A 21,217-nucleotide genomic window follows, 5' to 3' on the forward strand; every position below is an offset into this window, starting at 1 on the left:
AGCGCTCACGTGTTTTGAGCTCGCGTGGTCGGAATTAATCCGCAGTCCCCTACTACGCAGCGTCTCAGAATCGGACCGTTCTGACACGTAAAATGTAAGCATGTTTAAGAACACTTCTCCGAACGCACTTGTTAGCCTACTAGAAAGCTCTTAAGGGCACGCCCATACACCCCGAATGTAGCTGGAGACTCGTCAATTGTGAGCGTACTACCTGTTGTTGACCTGGTTGGTTTATAGTACTCATGATCGCGTGTGAATTGCTGAAGTGAATGAATGTAATTTGACTGTGTGCAGGCGACTCGTACAGACCTAAAGAATAGGGTCGGCTGTAACAGGAGCGCAGCCTCAGAGGAGTACGTGAAGCGTCTTGTGTCAGCTTCAGACAGGCGCATGGGCACTAGGGTACAGAAATGACGGGACAAAATCTAAGTGTTACATTTATTCACGCATTAGAAAGCTTCCATGCCTAACTTAAGCTACGGCATACCTAACTTAAGCTACAGCATACCTAACTTAAGCTACAGCATACCTAACTTAAGCTACAGCATACCTAACTTAAGCTACGGCATACCTAACTTAAGCCGCTCAGGCCCGCCGCAATCGTATAAACGGTTGCTGCTCCTGCGCTTGCGTCGATCTCCCGCGCTCACACTCGGTCTGGGGAACGAGCACGTTTCACCGCGAACAAAGGGGTTGGAAATCTATTTGCCTTGCTACCCGAGTCTATTCACCCCATTTCTGAACCGTATACGTGTCGAACGCAGGAAAATACATATCCGAGCAAGCATAACATTTCTGCAACTAATTGCGCCCTTGTAGTCCTGATAACTCCCGATGAGTGAATTATACCTGCTATGACATAGTGAACTCCCTCTCCTCTCTTTCTCTTCATCCCCATACCCTCTTCCCCCAGTGCAAGGTAGCAAACCGGACGTGCGTCTGGTGAGCCTCCCTGTCTTCTCTCTCTCTCTCTTTCTCTCTCTCGAACGTGACCGTTCCTGGACAAACGTACTGCTGAGCCACACATCTCTAAACGCCGAGCATTCCTGCTCGAATGGACAAACGTACTGCCGAGCTACACATCTCTAAACGCCGAGCGAGCAGCTAAGTTCGTTCATCTTCGATTGCGTCATGCGTGGCACGACAATGGCGAAATCTGCGCACGTGACACATGCGTCATCGAGTAATGGCCTATTTCCTCTATAACTACAATATCAAAGTAATGCTCGTTGGTAGTACGGTTGCAAAAAATTAAGCGACAATGCTTTAACACGTTTTAGTCACATGCGACTTTAGCAAGCGACCCCCTCTGACCGGTTTTAAGGACGTTGCATGTTAGACTCCCCCCCCCCCCCCCCCCCTTAAAGCGTCGATATTCGTAAAATGCGATGAACCTGCGATAGCAGTGATTCTAAGTGCAACGCCTACCTGCGAGTGGCATGACCATCACGTGACCAACTTAAAACCCCAATGACATAGAAATAATCACCATGCACTTTAAGCCGATTCTTCTGAGAAAGGTGGCACTTTTTTTCTACATGTGTGGGAATAAATTATTTGAATGTAAACAGGAATATTGCCAACAATTTCGGCACCGGCTCTTCCGTAAATTATGAATTTAATAACTAAAGAATGGAAATTTGTTGAGCTTGAGTGAGCTTGGTAAGTCTGCATGATCAGTCCACAGCACGTGCCTGCAGACATGTACCAAACCACACGAAACTACCCGCAGAAAAGTAGATATAAATTTTCACTTTTTTATTACAATTTCGCGTTATAAAACCGAATTATGCTGCGTGGCAACCCAAATGAATAAAAAAATAAAACCGATGGAGCTCTGAAAATCGCCATATAGAATATATCTTAAGGGTGAAATAATAAACCAATTTTACAGACTAAAACATTCGAGGAGACCTAGGCGAAGTAAATCATAAGTTGAGTATCTGGCGACTTTTCTCCCGCATGGCGAACTTCTGAACTTTTCCTGACAGCGTCTTCGGGAATGTGTCGACGAACAAGATGTACCTTGGTATCTTGAAATGGCTCAACTGAAAAGACAAGGAAACAGTTTCAATTGAAGTTAGAGTTGCCTTCGCTTATCCCTTTGATTCGAAGGATGATGATACACAGAAAAGAAAATGTACAAGTTGGTAGAAAAACAGACACAGTGCAACGAAGATTAGGTGTAAATGTATCAGTCTACGATCATGAACTGAGCAAACCAGGAAACTTCTGTTTTAATGTAAGGTAGGCGATTTCGATGCAGAGTGATTTCTTTTTAGGGCACGCTCGTTATGATCACAGCAACTGCTAATCTGTCCGACGCCATCAGCGACTCTTTCTTTGTCGAAGCTACAAAATCATTAAAAGCCTGTGACAGAAACCTCAATTCCTACACAAGAGCAGATTTTTTCAAATAAGGCAAATATTACTTGCACAGTAAATCAGTGTGAAAGTGGACGTTGAATCTGGAGCCGTCACTTAAGGTTTTATTTAGTTTGTCCTAAGTGACATGCCGGGAATGCAGAACTGGACTCAATGCCAAGAACTTTATTGATCAGGCATCCTGAGAAAAGGAGGTGTTTCAACATATGCGTGTACATTATGTCCGACAAAATGAATTCGTGTTGCGCGTACTTTCTTTACCGAAAAGACTTTCTGCTCTACTGCCGGAATAAAGCAACGACGAGCGAGTATGCGTGTTCCGCTACTCGGTTTCAGGGATGGATACCTTAAAAGTTATGCTACGCTCAGAAGCCCTTCTATATATTACTCGCTGACTTTATTTAGCGGAAATATAATACGTACACTGAAGTGACAGTTAAAAAATTGTCACTGAAACATGTTTAATTGGCCAGTAGGATATGGTTATTTGTCACGCGAGCCTGCATCGTCAAGCTCAGCTGTCCCAGCTGAAGAGACAGCAATGTACTATCTGCCATACGCGATTTCCTAGTTTCTCCGTAGCATCAAAAGGAGAAAGAACAGTTGAAATAGTTGGCTCAGTAGCATATCTTTATTTGAATTAACAAGAAACAGCACGTAGTTCAAACATTAAATGGAGGAAGAGTATAACTCTAACGAAACCAATTGTGACGCACCTTTCCTTTGCAGAAATTTTTTATGTCCTCTTCGGTCACCTTAGACCCGGGTTTCAACATTATCCACGCACAGACTTCTTCGCCCATTCTTTTATCTGGAACTCCAACTACCTGCGAGCAGTAGCAAATAAAATTCTATTTTTAGAAACATTATCCCTTACGTCGGACAGGCTTTTGCGAAGAATTTGGCTCCGTAAAATACCATGGACCAGCGGGTTTAGTTTCTTCATGGCTCAAAATTGGTCTGTCGTTTTTGAACGATATATTTTAGCAGTTTAGCTTCATGGCCCATATTTTAGCTGTTCCATGGAGAATATATAAGTCCGCAGTTAGGGATTTTGGTTTGCTTTGAATCCATACACGGGGAATTACATGAGAGAACCTGCCGAGACTGATAAGATATGAAGCATAAGATTTCTAGTGTCCGTTATCTCTGACGCTGGCAGCTAGATTATATGGACAAGCAATGAATCAAAACACATTTTCCACCAACAAATTAACAGTGGGCAACGCAATTCACAGTGCCCATATGTCGCGAGGGAACATAATCGGTCATTGCTGAGACAGTGACAAGATTACTATAGTCATCTGAAGAAGCTTCAAACTTTTCCGAAGTAACATTTCATGGCTATAAATGTAAGGGGAGATGTGGGTCGAAAAATCGCATTTATGTTTAAAGTATATATTCCCTCGCGACATATGGGCACTGTGAATTGCGTATATATATATATATATATATATATATATATATATATATATATATATATATATATATATATATATATATATATATATATTTCAGATTTTGACTGCAAAATGACGCTTCAGTGTTATATCTTCATGCGTAAAAAATGAAGGCATTTCTTCCGTTCGGAAGGCTGCGAAATGCGATCATTATCAAGGCATGCTGGCCGTAGAGGCCTCATTTTTCCGTTTATGCTCGACTGATGCAAGTCACAAGCACAAGTTTTGATGAGGTGTTCAGCTTTTCTGACATAATAACTAGCTAGCACTAGCCCTGACTCAGCCGGCGCCGGCTTGCTGTCCAATTTTCGCCAGTGCTCGATCGAATTCACGCGCTATTGGGGAGATGACAACTTCTATGGATACACTGTGGTTCAGCAAAGGTCACAAACATTTCGAGGAGGTTCAACAGGAAGTGGACATCCTTACAACTCTGAAGTTGATTCCCTCTGAGCAGCCAGACAGACCAGGTAATAACCAGAAGAATGGGCACCAATATGTTTGTACTTGTCGTTACCACGCACCCTTGCGCACATGCACAAGGGTGCGTGGAAGTAAAGAATTGAGGGCTTATTGTAGTCCGCAGCAATATGGTCATGTGCTTTACAGAAAACTGATTATCGTTCTTCTCAATAATATTAGTCGGCAATAAATGTTTTTCTGACATGGCGTGGAACTGACATGGCGTGGGACGAAACGTCACAAGTGGCAGCGTCCGCGGCGGTGCCGAATTGTGATGGAAACGCAAGGCAGGAAACAACTATGCTTACTCAGCACGACTGTTTACCACTCTTTGCAGAGCTTGAACTACAGGCGATCAAGACGGCACTTAATCGATGGGAGTCATCCTTTCCCTCTGGCGAGACGGTGTGTGTGTGTGTGTGTACACAGACTACAGATGCGCTAAGGTCGTTATCCGGCTTACCAAGAATAAGCAATCACATAAGGAAAAAAAAATATCGCAAAAGAATCTGTGACTCTGGTTTGGGTGAATTGGGTACTGGGCTACGTGAGTAACCAAGGCAACGAGGCTGCTCATGCACTGGCGAGCGAGTTGATGCGCTACCACCCTTCTGGCTCAGTCCTACCCGTATCTCCGCACCTCTTCTTTACACACTACCGATCTTCCCGCAACCGAATTACACCGCACAGCCATGTCTTTTGAATGAAGTCTATTCATTCATTAAAGCTAATAAACATTTTTGAGCTTACTTGCAATTATATGTCCATAAGGAGTAATATATGCTATATTACAACACTCTCTTGTGTTCCACATGATGCCCAAGCCTTGCAATGGTGCAATAGTACACTGACTTTTTGCCAAGATCGCCTTTTTTTTTTTCTTAGCATCGAGGAAGATATTTTTTTTATTTTTTAGAAATTATTTTGATGCACATATACACCACGCAGTCGCATGCAATTGTAAAAGTGGCTGTTTTGGTAGCTCACCTGTACTTCTTCAACTGCTGGATGGCTGTAGAGGAATTCTTCAATCTCCTGAGGGTACACGTTCTCACCTCCGCGGATTATCATGTCTTTTATGCGACCCATGATGGACACTCTACCGTCTTCTGTCATCGAAGCTTCGTCCCTGCGTCGAAGACGTAGATTTGACCTCCATTAAAATGCTGAAGGCGTTAGTGCTTAGTTGGACGTGTACACAGTTAACTACTTACGTTACCGTACCATCGTGACGCTGATCTAGTAAACAATATTGGAACTTAAGCGACTTTGTGCTCCTGTCTTCAACCAGGATGCGTTACAAAGCACTCTTGTACTCGTGAAAAGAAATTCACTGTAGATTTAGAAATACGCCAGCATTACGTCGCACTACTTTGAGGTCCTGGATTCGTGATTTAAGCCGCGCGCTCACCAAATTCCAAAGTGTTTTTTCTGGAGCTCACTGGACATACGTCCTGTTTCTTCGAAACTTTTCCCTTGGCGAAAGCGAAGGTCTTGCTTTCTACTGAAGCCTACAGGTCGATCGATCTCGGTGCATTCCGCTGTAGAGGGAAAGAGCTCGACGACTACTCACCCAGTGTGATACCAGCCGTTGCGCACAGCTTTCCGCGTGTTCTCTTCGTCGTCGAAGTAACCCGAAAAGACCAGATAGCCCCGTGTGCACAGCTCGCCCCTCTGGCCTGTAGGCACGATGTTGCCCTCTTTGTCGACGATTTTCACCTTCAAGTAGGTACAAAACAAAGATACACGTCATTTGCATCGGCTGCAGAGAAGACGCTGCTTGATGCATTCTAAACTTGCAGTGCAAGACAACGCAGTTGCCGCGTTGGATATCACTTTCCCCCAGGTTGTTCTGTGCAGAAAATTGCAGCTGAATTTTTCTGAAAGCTTTGCTAGGGTCGCTTCTGACAGAATACTGTATAGTTACGTCGCAGCCTTCGTGAATCTACGCGATATTGCGGATGTGACCATGCTGCGGAAACAAGACGAGAACAAGGTGAAAGCAGGAGCCAACGTTTCGACAAGTGGACTTGAAGAAGACAAGTCCACTTGCCACCTTGTTCTCGTTTTGCTCATCGTCTTGAATTTCCCCCTCCCGCCTTCCCCGAGTTTTCCCTGGCGTGCAACAGGAAGCAGATCACTCTGAGATGCTCACGTGGGGTAAATAGCGGCGACATGCAGTGCTACCTCTGGCCGACAATAATGCACATGTGTAAATATAAACGAGTGTATTGTTTTGTCTGTTCGTTTGAGCAGGCCGCACTTTAATATGCGTTGTTTGGCTAAGCGAGAAGGAGCACACAGCCTCACCCATGATGTCAACACCCCCAACATATACGTATAATAATAATAATAATAATAATAATAATAATAATAATAATAATAATAATAATAATAATAAAGAATACGCGAGTGGTTAGAGGACGCATGAAGGTGATATGAAGTTTTCGTTTAAAAGTCTAACGTTGACCTTGGCACTTCGTGTACAGAGGCGCGCAGCCATTTTAGATTTGGCGTCACGGCTACTTGCATGTGGGAGCCACCCGACGTGACCGAATTGAACCAGCCTCCCGAACTACCAATAAGGAGCGCGTAACACAAAGCGAATACATGCTCCAGATTTCGACAGGAACCGCTTGAGTGCATTTCAGAGAGACAGCAGACAAAGAAACGTGTGGCAGACACCTCCAGCTTGTCTAAGAACACGAGAAAACGAAGCAGCGGAAACTGATACACTATACGACCTAGAAGGTAGCCTTACGAGACACCTTAGGGTGCTCGAACGTTTATAATCGGAACGTCTGAGTGACCACAAGACAAAGTGTGTCGTAGTGCTCTACGACAGACCGCATGTCAACGAGGTACTCCCCTTTACATGGAAGTTCTGGGGGGCCCAACAAAACGGGATCACCTCAGTGTGAGACAAAGGTTTGCCGACGGAATGTATCCATTCGTCCAGTTCATCATCCGGGCTCGTTGCCGTTATCACAGGGCTTGTTTCTGTCGTGCCGTACAGAATCTGAAGTAAAAAAAAAATAAAACAATTGCAGTAAAATGTTACAGAACGGGTGGGATATTTTTCAATATCACGTAGGCTCCAGCAGTAATATTAACCGTTTCGAAGTCCCCTGGAAGTAAAAATTGACTTTCTTTTTCTATAAAACGAACTTTTCTTGCAGCGTCTCGTAAGAGGAAAGTACCACGTTATGTGGTATACTCAAAAACACACCGCGAAATACTTTTTCGCGAAAAGGTAAAACGGCAGGAATTTCTCTGTGAGCTTGAGCTAAGAGGAAGTTATCGGAACGTGTTCCGCGCTCGGGAAAGAAAAATGCAGTACTCATGCAGAGCTGCAGTGCGAAAAGTAGAAGACCACGTTTGTAATTTGGTAAACGTTAGCGGGAGTTCTACTCAGCGCAAGAGTTGGCTGAAAGGACAGGCTAGAGAAAAAAAGTAAAGCATGAAAAACAAAACTTGTGAAGCGAGCTTACATGTGCCCATGGATCGTGAATAAACCTTAGAAATATAAGTGTAAATTTGGTACAGTTGGCACCATACATCAAAAATTAAACTAAAATCTGGGGTCTCCGGTGCCAAAACTACGATCTGCTTATGAGGCGCGCCGTTTGTGTGCGTGTGAAGGGGGGAGGGGGAGGGTACTTCGGAATATTTTTCACCACTTAGCGTTTTTTAACGTGTAGCTGAATATAAGTACACTAGCATTTTTTGCATTCTGCTACCATCGCAATGTGGCCGCCGCGGCCGTGGTAGTATTCATGAATAACAGTACTAGCACATCGCTACGGATGACGCAAACAAAGATGTGTCTCCGTGAAAAATGATGAGAATTTATATATGCAGTAAGTAAATGACCGATTCACTTCTACCTACGAAGAATCGATGTGCGTTGAGTTCCGTCATCACTCTCTTAATAACCTCTGGTGGGCATGGTGATCCGGCCATGACGGCTGCGATAAACAATAATATAAGCTTTTCAGCATAGCAGATCACTGGTGTAAACTACAGAGTGTGTGTGTTTTTTTTTTTTTAGCTGCGCCAAACTTTTTGAAGAATGCCTATCGCAAATAGCACAATTCTAACCATTGATCTAAATTAGTCGATGATGCGGCAACTACTTCTATGGGAAATCAAAATGTTCAGTTGAATAATTAACGTAATTACGCAAATTAACTTTTTGATTAATTAATTTATTTATGCCACATATTTCAATCTACGAATTATAGCCGCAGAGTTCGTACGGCGTATCCATTTGGAACAATTCTCCGGACAGCATCAGCTCCGAAACAATTTTCAAAGCGTCCGACGAAATGCATTCGTGTTCCAATTACTTTCTTAAGTACCGCTGTTTTATGCACTGAAGCACAAAAGTAACTAAAACACCAAAGCACTTCGACGGACACTGAAAATTAATATTTCGGAACTGGTGCTGTCCAGAGAATTCATTCCAAGTGCATACGCCGTGCGAACTCAGCGGCTATAATTCGTTATTGAAATATCTCGTGTAAAGGAATTCATTAAGAAGTTAATTAGCGTAACTACGTTAATTATTCAATTGAACATTATGATTTCTCGCAGTATTGTCCGCCTCGTCGAGTAACTTAGACCAACGGTTAGAATCGCGCTATCTGCCATAGGCAATCTTTAAAAAGATTGGTGGAGCGAGACAAAAAAGCATCCGGTATACGACCTCATTCAACAGACGCGTTACAGTGGTGCACTTGCGAAGTAGGCTAGGGTACGCGGACCATTAACTTCTGATAGGTAGGCTATTTAGCACCTTCTTCAAGTGCACCGAACTAGAGCACTCAAAAATCAGCTTGGACTACCTAAAGAAACATGTGTTACTTCTGTTTAGTGTGCACTTGTGCTTACGTTATGTATACTATGAACCGATACCCTACCTCAAATAAAATTTAAGAAAATACTACCGTGCCGTCACGCTGGGAACTTCAGTTGATGCCGAAATGTGCAGGCAGCGGCGTCAATGCTTTGGCATAACTTATGCGCAGCTAGGAAGCTTTTGCAAGCTCTGTATCTCAAGGTGGGCGGTTGAGTGCATAGACATTTATATGTGACACCTTGGCATTATATGAATAATTTCTTTATCAGTGTCCATAAATATACCAGTATACTCGGGCAGGCTCTAGTAGCCGGTTGCCGAACCCACCGCCCGCTTGTATGATAGTGCAGTTTTTCAAGCTTTCTTGACTGAAATTCACCAGGCCCCCGCAGCTGCGTGCCGCTGTACCCCTACAAGGATAGCTCCAACCGTAAAGTATGAGTTTATAGAATTCGGCACGGACTTCAATACACCGACGTCAACTGAGAGCACGGCCAATGCGCGACCGTGCCGAACACGAATCGTAGCGCTTTAGTGCTGCTCTGTTTCAACAGTTGCTTAGTGTACTTAACCGAATGGGTACAGCTTACCCACAGCCAATTATCAGTTAATATCAGTTCACTGATGAACCATACGTTACCGGCCTAAAGCAGTGCAGGCGACAGAAGTCATTGCTCGAGCCAGGGTTGAGATGCCGGGCAAAGGCGGCCGCGAAAACCTGAAGTGATTTCACGGCCAAATACTATAGCGCCCGTGAGGCCACACTTCGGTCGTGATAGATGACCACTCGGGATCTTTACAATAGTGTATAAACTAAATGTCACAGAAAGCCACGCTTCTTGGTTTGCTGCTCTCTTTATCGTGTAGATTGTTCTTGGCGGAATCCGGAACGATGCAAGGCGTGACAAAAAAAAGTTGCAGCTCTTGTCAATGCCTCTCCCCGTCCCCGCGTTCGCCTTGCCGCTTTATTGTTTGACTTCGCTGCTGGTGTTTGCTGCTTTAATTAATTTTTTTTTTACATTCACTTCCATAAGAGGTCTCGATTCAGTCTCGGACTATGGGACCTCCTTCTGTATGCACAAAGTTTTGTAATTCATTTTATGCCTAAATAAATCCACTTCTGACACTGACTCTGAACGACGCCTTCGCGGTCTAGGCGCGGGAACATCCCAGGGTCTTCCACCCGTCCCGTTGCCGAGAACCAAGTTTGCGTTTGCTGGGTCGTAATATGCGGCGAACACGTTATGTATGTCAGAACATGGCCATAAACTCACCGATATTTGTAGTAAAGTGCGCGCGATCAACGAACAGTTTCTACGCGCCGCTTCGCTCTCCAACTTACTCTGTGCTTCACGTTAATGAGAGGAACGCAAAATTTACTTGCGGCCTCGAAGAGTTCCTGGCGTTATGTATAAGGTCTATAGAAACAGTTCATAACCGGTGATTTCGTATTTCTCATAAACTTGTCGACAGGGCGCCTATATTTCACGGACAAAAAGAAAAAAAGAAAAGGAGCGAAACAAATTTGAACGTGACCAAGGAAGACGAAGGTACGTAGAGCACAAACGACAAAGGCGATATAACATTTCTATAATTGCTACTCGTAACTCAACACATTCATTGGGAACTGGAAGATTTCCAGGTGCGGTGAATTGCCCTCTGCAGTGACCTAATGGTCAGCACAAATGGCCGACTTCTCGAATGTCGTCAGCTGCAAATCGCGGTCAATTAAAAGCGACGTTGCGACGCCATACCTACCTCTATTCACAGAGGAGACGTCGTATTGACCACTTTGCAAATGATGTAACATGTCTATGTACATGGTGGGTGTTCCGTAGAGATGAGTGCATCTGTAGCAGAATGAAAAAGCAAGACAGTCAAAGCAATTAGTGCAGAATGTTGCCTCTGAAAATAGGCATAAGTATGAAACAATTGAAACGAAGTCGAAGCAAGTGAAGAAGGCAGCCTATCAGAGCAACGTAAGTAAGCTGTATTTTTACATTTCTCGCATGCATTTTCCAGTTATTTACACGTCGACCCCGAAGCCAAGGCATTAAAATTGTGTATAATACTTCTCATTTTGGATGCAACTCAGTGAGGCTTCCGCCTTGAAGCCAGGAGCTGGAAACACAATGGTGGACCCATAGAGCATTGCCGCCATCGTTCCGCCGACGCATCCGTAACAGTGAATGAGGGGCACGTTCAAGCAGATAACCTGACGGTGAATTGAAACGGTAGTGGAGAGAGTCAAGCCACGTAGGATCTGCGATTTCTGAGCAGAGCTAATGAACGGTTACGAGCAGAGTTGAACACGAGGGGAGCACATGATTTGGTTAATCTTTAGAGTCTGATCATTCAACAATTATTGTGCGACAAGAAAGTGATATTACTTCTTGTAAACATTCACGTCGCTTGCTCAACTTACTAAGTGATGTAGCTTAACTTTTGCACTAATAAGGTTTCAAAAATAGAGCATGATTCCTGAAAACTACTTTCTAAAAAATTATTTTAGATGCGACATACTTGATAGAATATATATTAACCAAGTTTTTCCCGAATAGTCTGAATTAACTCACAAGCAAGGATACACGTGATGCTTGAAATTGTATTTTATTTCGATAGTTTTACAGATTCTGGATAAATGCAAGCACAAGTTCGCACGGCCTAATCGTATGCGACGTGCATGCAGCGATGATTTCAGGCTCATGCGACGTTTTGCGAGTGGTTGAAGGAAGAGAGAGAGAGAGAGAGAGGCAAAGGAAAGACAGGGAGGTTAATCAAAGATTATCTCCGGTTGGCTACCCTGTACTGTGGGAGGGGCAAGGGGATGCGATAGGCATCCCCTTGCCCCTCCCAAAGTCTGATACAAAGTCTGTATGCAGAGAGAAGTATTAAATATAGCGATGCATTCTAATGCTTAGACAGCTCTAGCGAACACGTTTTTAATCACCCTTGTCATGTCACCCTCGCCCCAGCGGAGACCTTCAGTCGAGTCTATCCGGGGAGACGTCCTTTGTCCTTTGCAAATGTCATTTGTCCTGTAAATGTCCTTCGTGTATTTCTTCTCCGCGTCACATCTGTGTCGGAAACCCTCCCGCTACGCCTGCACCGCGAGACATCGACGCCACAACTGGTAGTGGCAGGAAAGCTTCGTCCCCAATGGTACACCTGAGCGACTGCAATGAGATAGCATTATCAGGATCGGGTTGCCTACAAGATCGGCTCGCTTTACAAACCGCATCGAAACTCTCGCGTGCACGCCGTGCCCACATCTGTGTAATAATGGGCCCACCAAGTGACAACCTTTGTTTGCTGTCTCCGGGATCGGCCCAGTGTTGATAACATATCCGAGATCGGCGCAATTTGATTACTTGATCTCCGGGATCTCACCAGTTTTGATTAAACCTTCTCCGGGATTACGCTGTCTATTACGCTGTCTCCGGAATTGCCTTAGATTTAACAAAAGATTGAATTAAATTTTGTATTTTTACGTGCCAAATTCACGATATGATCCTGAGGCACGCTGTAGTGGAAGACTCCGAATTTCGACCACCTATGGTTCCGTAACGTGCACCCAGCACGGTACACGAGCTCTTCCTCTCTCCTATCCAGCGTTTCGCTTCATACCACGGGCTTCGTTTGTGTTCTTTCGCATCGGCACTAGTTCATGGACAAGCTCCACAGTGAGAGCCGTCAGCCAATCATCTTTAACGAGCGCTCAAGAAGTCAGGCATGTTATCGTCCAGGCGCAGTGTTCTCTGTTGCATCAACGGAGGAATGGTTGAAAGGTTTGATCCATAACTGGGCCATCTGCAGGTACGGAGTTCGAATCTTGGCGGGGAAGTGCCACTTCTTTTTTAATTCATAAAGTTAGGGCAAACCACTATGGTATTCAAGCGACGGGTGCCGACTGCGGCGAACATAAAAGCGACTATGAGATAAATCCATAACAGCAACCGCTGTAAAAAAAAAAAGTTACTGTCGCAAACACAGCTCGTCATAGGACAAGTGAACTCCATGGTGCTGAGATATCGGAGGGTTTAGTTTCCTATCGTGAGCTGAAAGTACGGACGCACTAGCCATGAAAGCCAAATGTTTTACTGAATGATATGCATAAAATATGCAATGTTGTCGCGAAGTTCAAGTTAGAAGACAGCTGCAAGTCCAAGATCATTTAAGGTTGTCAGGATAATGACGCAGCTCGCTTTTCCGCGCCCAGAGCGGCATCAAAGACACTGAAACTCACCTGCTTGTCCAATTCCAGCCTTTCGCCTATCAGGTAGCCGTTGTTGACGATATTGAAGTGAGACAACTGCGCTGCCTTGGGCTTGCCTGTCGTGCCCTGCGGGACAAACTCTTGATCAAAATTAATCATAACTACTTTGCTCGGCGCCATTTAGGAAATCAAGACAAAAAAGTCGTTTTCTTACAGACGTGAACTGCAGATTGACGGGATCGTCGAACTGCAGCCTAGATGAGATTGCGTGCATGTCTTTGAGGTGTTGGTTGGTAACTGACTCCATGAGGTCAGCGAACGTCACCGTACCCCTGCAGGGAAGATATCTAAGTATCCTAAAATTCCGCTAGAAATCGCATTAAGAGGAATACAACAGTGAATGGAACAAGGTAACAGAACTTTTTAAGCATATACGACAAAACATGAAACGAATCTAAATCAGAGAAAAATCTAATGAACTCCTGCGGGCATTTGTCAAGCCAGATGAAGCGGCTCTCTTTACCGTAAAAGATGCAAGCAGACGTTCCTAGCCGTTTGGATTTGAATCTACCTAAATCGTCTGTTGTCACGACTAGAAAAAAATCAATGAAAAGATCCACGTTCAATGCTTACGGTTTCCGTTCATCGCTAATGCCGATGACATGCTTAAGCTTGGGTAATCTGAAATTGGAAGCAGCAGACCATAAAATTAATCGTCAGGCTTAAATGTTGACACTGGGACACAATAAATATCTCGCGGCAGGGGATAACAAAAATAAATGTGCAGGCCCCAGTTAACGTGCCAGATGACTAGAGCTAGCCCATTATAGCCGTGGCATTCTCTTACGATAGGCAGCTTTGGCGTTATATACGAAGCAGGAGTAGGAGCGTGAGCTGCGCATGCACAAAAAGTTCTGTGCCCAGAAAATGTACCTATGCTACTATGATTTGTAGGTAAGCGTTTTGCGTACAGGGCACTACAAGTCTACCTGTACAACTCAAGGCTGATTCAAAAGCTTCTCGTCAAGAAATGTTTCAGGTTATACTCGTACGTGACGGTGCTCGCACATGCACAAGCGAAGGCAGGTAGCCGTAAAGGCATTGCGTTTGACAGCACGGAAAGAGGTATATACGTACTTTGCGCTTTTCAGATCTCCAGGAGTCGAAGATTCCAGTTCAGGAGCTATTTGCAATAGCATCTTGTAGTAGTCCTGTCTTGCAAACCGTGCAGAAAAAATGACGGCCTCGCACCCTGTCTGAAACGGTTTTTGCAACCCTTATACTGCATTAAAATACGGAAATCGTAAATTTTGGAACTACTGTAAGAAAACACAAATCAAAAAAGAAAACTCGTAACTAATTGGGCAGACCCGTTTAACACTGGATTTTTCTGGATGGAGGCAATAACTGACGCCTCGTGCTCACTATCTGCTTACTTCTGTGATGCCTGCCCTGCGGCATAGTTGTTTATTTAATTGAAGTGCTGAGGTCCTGCTCATGCAGAAATTGCAGTAGTGGCTTAGCCAACATATCGTTCATGAGCCAGCGTCTAAACTGTCTGTCTGATCCGCTTGTAACTTCGCAACTCTTACCCCTGTATTCTCATATGATCCTCGACTCGAAACTTTTGCTCCACTAAACCGAGTTGAGCACAGCGCCGCCCCTCGGCTGAAGATGACGCTTTGCGCCTCAAAAATTGCGCTTGGGTTTCAACGAAGCGTAGAAACCAATTCTGTCGAGGGGTGGCGCTGCCATTCACTTTCTTGTAAAGCCCCTTAAACTTCGTAAAGTAGTGCCACGCTTTGAAGAATGCCGCGTACTCCTCGCGCGCTCTGGCCGCGGCTGACGCCGCGTCGCTATTGGCCTAATAGCATCACGTGGGCCCTCGCGCCGTCCTTCAGCGTCATTTTTGCTCGAGAAGCGTCTACGGAGTGGCGATGAGTGCATGTTGGCGCCGTCGCTACGCTCGAGCTGTGTAGGCGGCGCCACGGTCGAGGAGGGAGCGTGAAAGAGAGGAGAAGCGAGGAGGAGTGAAGGCGGAGGAGGAGAGTGTCGCTACTTTATGAAGTTTAAGGGGCTTTACTTTCTTGAGTCGAGGGCAGAGTGACGAGCGGAGGAACGTGCTGGAATATGGGGGACCTTTCTCGAGTAGACCTCGTTCCTGAGCTGAGCGACAAGTGGTGAACTTTCGAAACTATCGAGCATTCAGCATGCAATTAAATAAAGCTAACCTACAGCACTGAAGTGAGAGTGCGCTATGCATAACCTTGTCTTTTTTAGGCAGGTAGAGCTTGTGTAACGAAAAAACTACATTGAGCTATTCTTGCCAAAATCACAAAGCAACTAGGCAAGGACTCCGCGCCACTCGTTGCTAGTACAAGCCTAAGGAAGTGACGTCCTTTTAGTGCAATGTCAGACTAAGGACTAACGTCAAAAAGCACTTAACCTACTATGGAGCTTCGCGCGCGAAGCTTTCATAGTGAGCCATACATACATCCCTTCCCCTAAACAATTTCTCCACATAGGCAGAGAGTCATCATTGAAAGATATTATTCTATCGCTCTATGCGACTGCTACCTTCGACGTCACCAACTTGCGCTCTTCTCCGAAATTAAATGAAAGAGTTACGTCATTAAAAAAACGCTAGCAATTCACATCGCTATCTTTTCAAGAACAGCTGACTGCCGTGCGATAAAAGAAATGCCACGAGCTGCAGGAAACAAAAGAGCAATGACGAACATGTTGGCGCTGCCACGCTAGCGGTTACAAATCTACAATACACGACGGCTTATTAGACAGACCACTTTCGAAACGTAGAAAAAATGTTGCTTCAAGGTTGGTTAGGCCACATCGAAGACGGAGCTGCAGCGACGACGTTTCAAGCAGTCGGTGGCACATAAGTCGACTGCACTGTACAATCACATCACTCCGTCCCAGTAAAGTTCGCGATTGGTTGATCGGAATCGACCTTGCTGTATTGCGCTGAAATACGCAGTTCTTAGCGTAAGCAAATACAAAACGCGAGAAGTGCCAAGGGCGCTATAGCTAGCACAGTTTTTCTCGTTTCATTGCCACTCGGTTAAACACGACTAATTGTATGATACATTACTTGACGACATGGCTCCAGAAACATCTCTAGTACGACCGTTGTTGACGCGTCATGTGGTTGTTCTTAACAAAGGTATAGCCACTATGCTTCTCTCATTCGCCTTGATCGTTGCCGACGCTAAGTGTGTGGAAGGGGAGTATAAATATAGCCCTGCTTACCTTGTGCAGGGTGTATTCAAGTTCAGGAACTTGGTAAGCAGTGTTGATGTTCACCTGTGCGAACACAGAGTTAGAGAGAGAGAGAAAAACGAAATGCATGTTCTGGCAATTAAAGCAAATTATTGGTACAGTGAGAGCCGAAGATTTTCGGCTAGCCTTCACAGCTAGTGGTGTTCAGTGCAGGGGTGAAAAGGCACACAGTTTTCATCCTCGTCCCCTGCACATACTAATTCGCTGGATAGATATTCTGATAAATTATTGGATTTTTACCCCCATCACTTATAATATTAAAAATTCGCACAGAAATTTTAGAACATTCGATGTTAAAAACAAGAGTTTGGTTTATCTTGTAACTTTTCTTGATAAGACTTTAAAGACTGAAGCTAATTTCACGCAATGAGCCGCACAGGATCTTGGTTCGAGTGCTTCGCCAATGGCAGCGCTTGTCATTAATACTTGCGACAGCACCGTTCAAATTCGTGAAATAACTACCACTACACGCTGGCAGCCACGACATTGCCTGTACTTGCCTGTACTTGCCTGTACTTGCCTGTACTTGCCTGTACTCTACTTGCCTGTAGCCCTTGAAGGTCATTTCACCGACCGATAATGTTGGGCAATAAAGTAAAGATTACCGCGAAATTGTGACAATTTTCACTCATTTATCTCTGGCGCACGCACGCATGCACACACACACATACGCACTATATATATATATATATATATATATATATATATATATATATATATATATATATATATATATATATATATATATATATATATATATATATATAAGCATGAGGTCACGGAATCAAATCGCGGCTATGGCGGCCGCATTTCGATAGGGGCAAAATGCAAAAACACCCATGGGGGTACTTAGATTTAGGTGGGCGTTAAAGAACCCCAGGCAGTCAAAACTAATGCGGAGTACCGCACTACGGCGTGCCTCATTATCATGTTCTGGTTTTGGCACTGTAATACCTCATAGCTTTATATATATATAGCTTATTCAGAAACATATAAGTTTGTACATATGCGAGAAATGGCTACGTCATTTGGTTTAAAAAGTGGCTCCAGATGACAGATTTTAGTGATTCAAGCTGACGGTCATTTCAAAACCTTACTGTGGTTTCTGAATTATTCACAATTACACCCGATTCCCATATAACGTTTCTTTCTACCATTCGTTATTTGCAGCGCTCCTCGACTTAAATAAATAAAACTCGCGGTTCTGCCTTTCAGGCAGAACCACAAGTTTGAACTGCTATCCTGATGTCGCATTGATAGAGACATCAAAGTATTAGACAACTACATGAAGTAAGGTTCGTAGTTTCAGCAATCCGTATAAATCGCAGGAAACCATTCGATTATAACATTAGTTCACAAGAATGTTGTCACGCCCTAGACGGCAAACATGAACAGATAGATCTCACTCGATGACCACGAACACTCGCTGTCACATGGCTGGCGGGATGAAGAGCGCCGGCAGCGGGGGCGAACATTCCATGCTACTTTTTGCTTCATCGCGCCGCGGATACTTGAGATTACGTGACTTCCAACATAGGCGCGCGGGAATACGACGCGCATCAAGACATCATTCCTCTAGGGTCATCCTCGCACGCTTTCCCTCGTATCCACAGCATACGGTGCTTGATAAGATCCTATCGCACTTGGACTTTGTACGGAACATCATGGCGGCGGCGAAAGTTCGCCCGGAACGTACATATAATCGCCATTTAATAAAATTATAGTTATACGTAGTAAGCACGTATGTCCTAACTTTCCTATTATGCCATCGGCACGATGGCCTTCAGTGCATACTCACCAGGACCAATCCTACCCTAGCAGTTGCGTATTGCACGACCGGCCATTCGTACATGTTCGGCGCAATAATGGCGATCTTGGAGCCAACGCGGAGCTTGAGAGACACGAGGGCGGCGGCGAGTTGGTCAATCTGCGAAGAACGAAGGAACAGACGTTATTGTGCCACCTCGCGTGTTTTGCACAGTCTCTCATGCCTTACGCTTATATATAGTTGCCAAGCAGTTTTCATGGTCTCTAGTAACAGCGTCTGGCCACGTTCATCTGCTTAAGAAAAAGCTCATACTGAGTCGTGGTGACTTCCTCGCGCACAAACACATGTGCGTCTGCGAAAAAAAACAATCGCTTCGCTGTTCTTTTACTGGCGAACATGGAAATGCGAAATCCACGTACTAAACAACTGTTTCCTTTTTCTCTCCTCCTTCGCGAATACGGAATGAGCAGGCCTCCACTTACGTCTTTCGTGTACTCTGAGTAGGTCTTCCTGATTGACTGGTGACACGACACGATGGCCACCTTGTCTCCGTGCTGATCCGCGGCCCGGTCGACCACATCGCCCAGCGTGAGTGGAAGCAACGGCTGCTTGCCCGTGGAGTGGTGGTAGCTGAGGCTAGTGAGCGATCGCCTGCAAGTGACCGGGAGGCGTGCATGTTAATTCGATTCTATAGGCCTCGGGCACAGTAGCACGTCCCGCATATGCACTCTTTTCCCCAGTCTCTTATTTCCTCCCACCTGATTTAAGTGCAATTGTCGGGCTTCTGAAGAGGCACGCCACGCCCCAAGTACCTAGACAGGACGGTGATTTCGAACTATACTCCATTACCACATAGCAGTAAACGCTGTGGAGGCTAGATAGACTTCTTGCATTGGCTTCGTTTGCACTTGGATATAGTTGCATGTTCTTTTGTTTTGTTTTTGTTTTTACCGCAATAGTGCGCAACTGTTCTTATATAGGCTCAGTATTGAACGAAACAAGTTTGAATCTTTAGAAACAAACACACCGTGTTATAAGGCGGCTAATGCATTGTTTTAGATCCTTCTTAGTTTTGTCATTGTTTTCGGGTTTTTTATTTGCAGCCTGTCTCGAGGAGTCTCACGTGCATGCTGGCGCGGGCGAACGCTCATGGCGCGCAGCGAAGCAAGGACGGAACGCGTGGAGTGATAACTTTCCTTGACCGAACTTCTTGCGTGGCGTCCACAGCGTTGACTGCTATGTATGGAACGGAGCACGCGAGGCCCGTATACGATCAGCGGACCGACTCGGTAAGCGTGCCGTGTACAGCTCCCTTCTGGCCTTCGCTAACGAGTCTGGTTTGCTGTTCAGAGTGTGAGGCCCATGCAGACAGCTGACTGACGGTCACCTGCTTAGCCATCGCTTCCCCCTCTTCCCACACCTGAATTCCCCAAGCTCCCCCCCCCCCCCCAACCCCGCTCCAACATAGGCCACAGAGCCAGCTTTTCTAATAAAGATGACGTTTATTCAATCATTCGAGAAGGTAATCAAACGTTTAATTGAATTATTCGCACGATATAGGAAACTTTCTGAACAAAACGTTTTGACAACGCACACTTCATTGAGACTCATGTGCGTCACTGTCGCATATATTTCACCAGAGAAAAAAAAACGCAGCTCCTCTGTCCTCTCAGCTTGTAGTCATGACTGTCTAAGATCCATTTTTGGGACCACTGTTGTTGTCGCCTCAAAACATGACTGGTACCTACAGGGCGGATTGGCCACACTAATAAACGAGTTTTGCGCCAAGTAACGCACACACACAAGAATGGAGACAGCACGGGCGCTTGTGTCGACTGTTTAATGAGCGTAAAAACATCCTACATATGTAGCCCTCCCAGAGTGCATGCGCACGCGTTACAAGGAATTAATCAATCAGATTCGGGTAAAAAACACGTTCTCTGAGTAAGTAAATATGTGTAGGCTGCTTTCACGCTCATTAAATAGTTGAAGTAAGCTCCCATGTTGACTCCTTTCTTGTGTGTTTGTGGTCATGGCGCAACACTCGTTTATTACGTCGGATCACCAACTTGCCCAGCACTTCACTCTTCTAAAGTGTAATGGCCACCCTAGGTTGACTGAAAAATGCATCTAATGAAATACCAAAAGGGGGTAAAGGCATACATTCAAAACGAAGCATTAGGCAACTAAATGCTAATAGAAATTTCTTGAGGGTCTATCATGAATCTAGGATAAAATGAAAATAAAGTAAAGCGTCCCACCGTCGGTACCCTAGCAGAGAAACACTCCTGACGCTTCAATGAACTTGCGTATAGCAGCGATCATTGACCCATGACCATTGTGAGACGGACCATTGTAGTCCATGCCACTGTAGCAGTCATGGATGGCGCCTTTCCCTTTGTCCACAAAAATACACCACTCACACGCCACGTAAAATCTGATTGACTAAGTAATGAGGCGATGTGACGCTGACATCTCAGAACTTTGCTACACTGTGTTGCTCCATTCGTGTTGCACGACGGCGACGATCGTATTCTGCCTAATTTTTTACTCTTTTTCCTATTCATGTCAGGCTCACAAAGCTATGCTGGAATTCTCGTCGGCCACTGGACTAGACTCTCGTCTGTAATTTCGTACTATGCCTGTGACTGTCACGTGTTGCGTGGTGCCATCCTCTTTTCTTTTCCTTCTTTTATCTTTCTTCTCTTTCTCCCTTTGTACTGTTTATATATGTTCACATGGATAATAATAATAATAATAATAATAAT

General features: G+C 44.8%; 1 protein-coding gene and 1 long non-coding RNA gene across 2 annotated transcripts in view; both read right to left on the reverse strand.

Moving 5' to 3' along the window:
- Positions 1-426: 426 nt before the first annotated feature.
- Positions 427-911, reverse strand: LOC140218951 (uncharacterized). Its single transcript, XR_011895116.1, has 2 exons — positions 572-911; positions 427-508 (listed from the first exon to the last, which is right to left on the reverse strand). It is a non-coding gene; the product is annotated as an uncharacterized lncRNA (long non-coding RNA).
- An 832-nt stretch (positions 912-1,743) lies between these two features.
- LOC126521803 (uncharacterized) overlaps positions 1,744-21,217 on the reverse strand; it is a 60,690-nt gene continuing 41,216 nt past the window's right edge. The window contains exons 18-32 of the mRNA XM_055066112.2: positions 18,932-19,100; positions 18,480-18,608; positions 16,652-16,705; positions 14,522-14,640; positions 14,018-14,065; positions 13,599-13,716; positions 13,415-13,510; positions 11,241-11,383; positions 10,927-11,018; positions 8,199-8,275; positions 7,219-7,326; positions 5,881-6,026; positions 5,295-5,436; positions 3,102-3,212; positions 1,744-2,048 (exon numbers count right to left, since the gene is read on the reverse strand). Coding sequence (XP_054922087.2) covers positions 1,929-2,048; positions 3,102-3,212; positions 5,295-5,436; positions 5,881-6,026; positions 7,219-7,326; positions 8,199-8,275; positions 10,927-11,018; positions 11,241-11,383; positions 13,415-13,510; positions 13,599-13,716; positions 14,018-14,065; positions 14,522-14,640; positions 16,652-16,705; positions 18,480-18,608; positions 18,932-19,100 — 1,672 coding nt within the window. The 3' untranslated portion in view covers positions 1,744-1,928. The remainder of the gene's footprint in view (positions 2,049-3,101; positions 3,213-5,294; positions 5,437-5,880; positions 6,027-7,218; positions 7,327-8,198; positions 8,276-10,926; positions 11,019-11,240; positions 11,384-13,414; positions 13,511-13,598; positions 13,717-14,017; positions 14,066-14,521; positions 14,641-16,651; positions 16,706-18,479; positions 18,609-18,931; positions 19,101-21,217) is intronic.

This window comes from Dermacentor andersoni, chromosome 6 (assembly GCF_023375885.2).
Source record: "Dermacentor andersoni chromosome 6, qqDerAnde1_hic_scaffold, whole genome shotgun sequence".
Lineage (NCBI taxonomy): Eukaryota > Metazoa > Arthropoda > Arachnida > Ixodida > Ixodidae > Dermacentor > Dermacentor andersoni.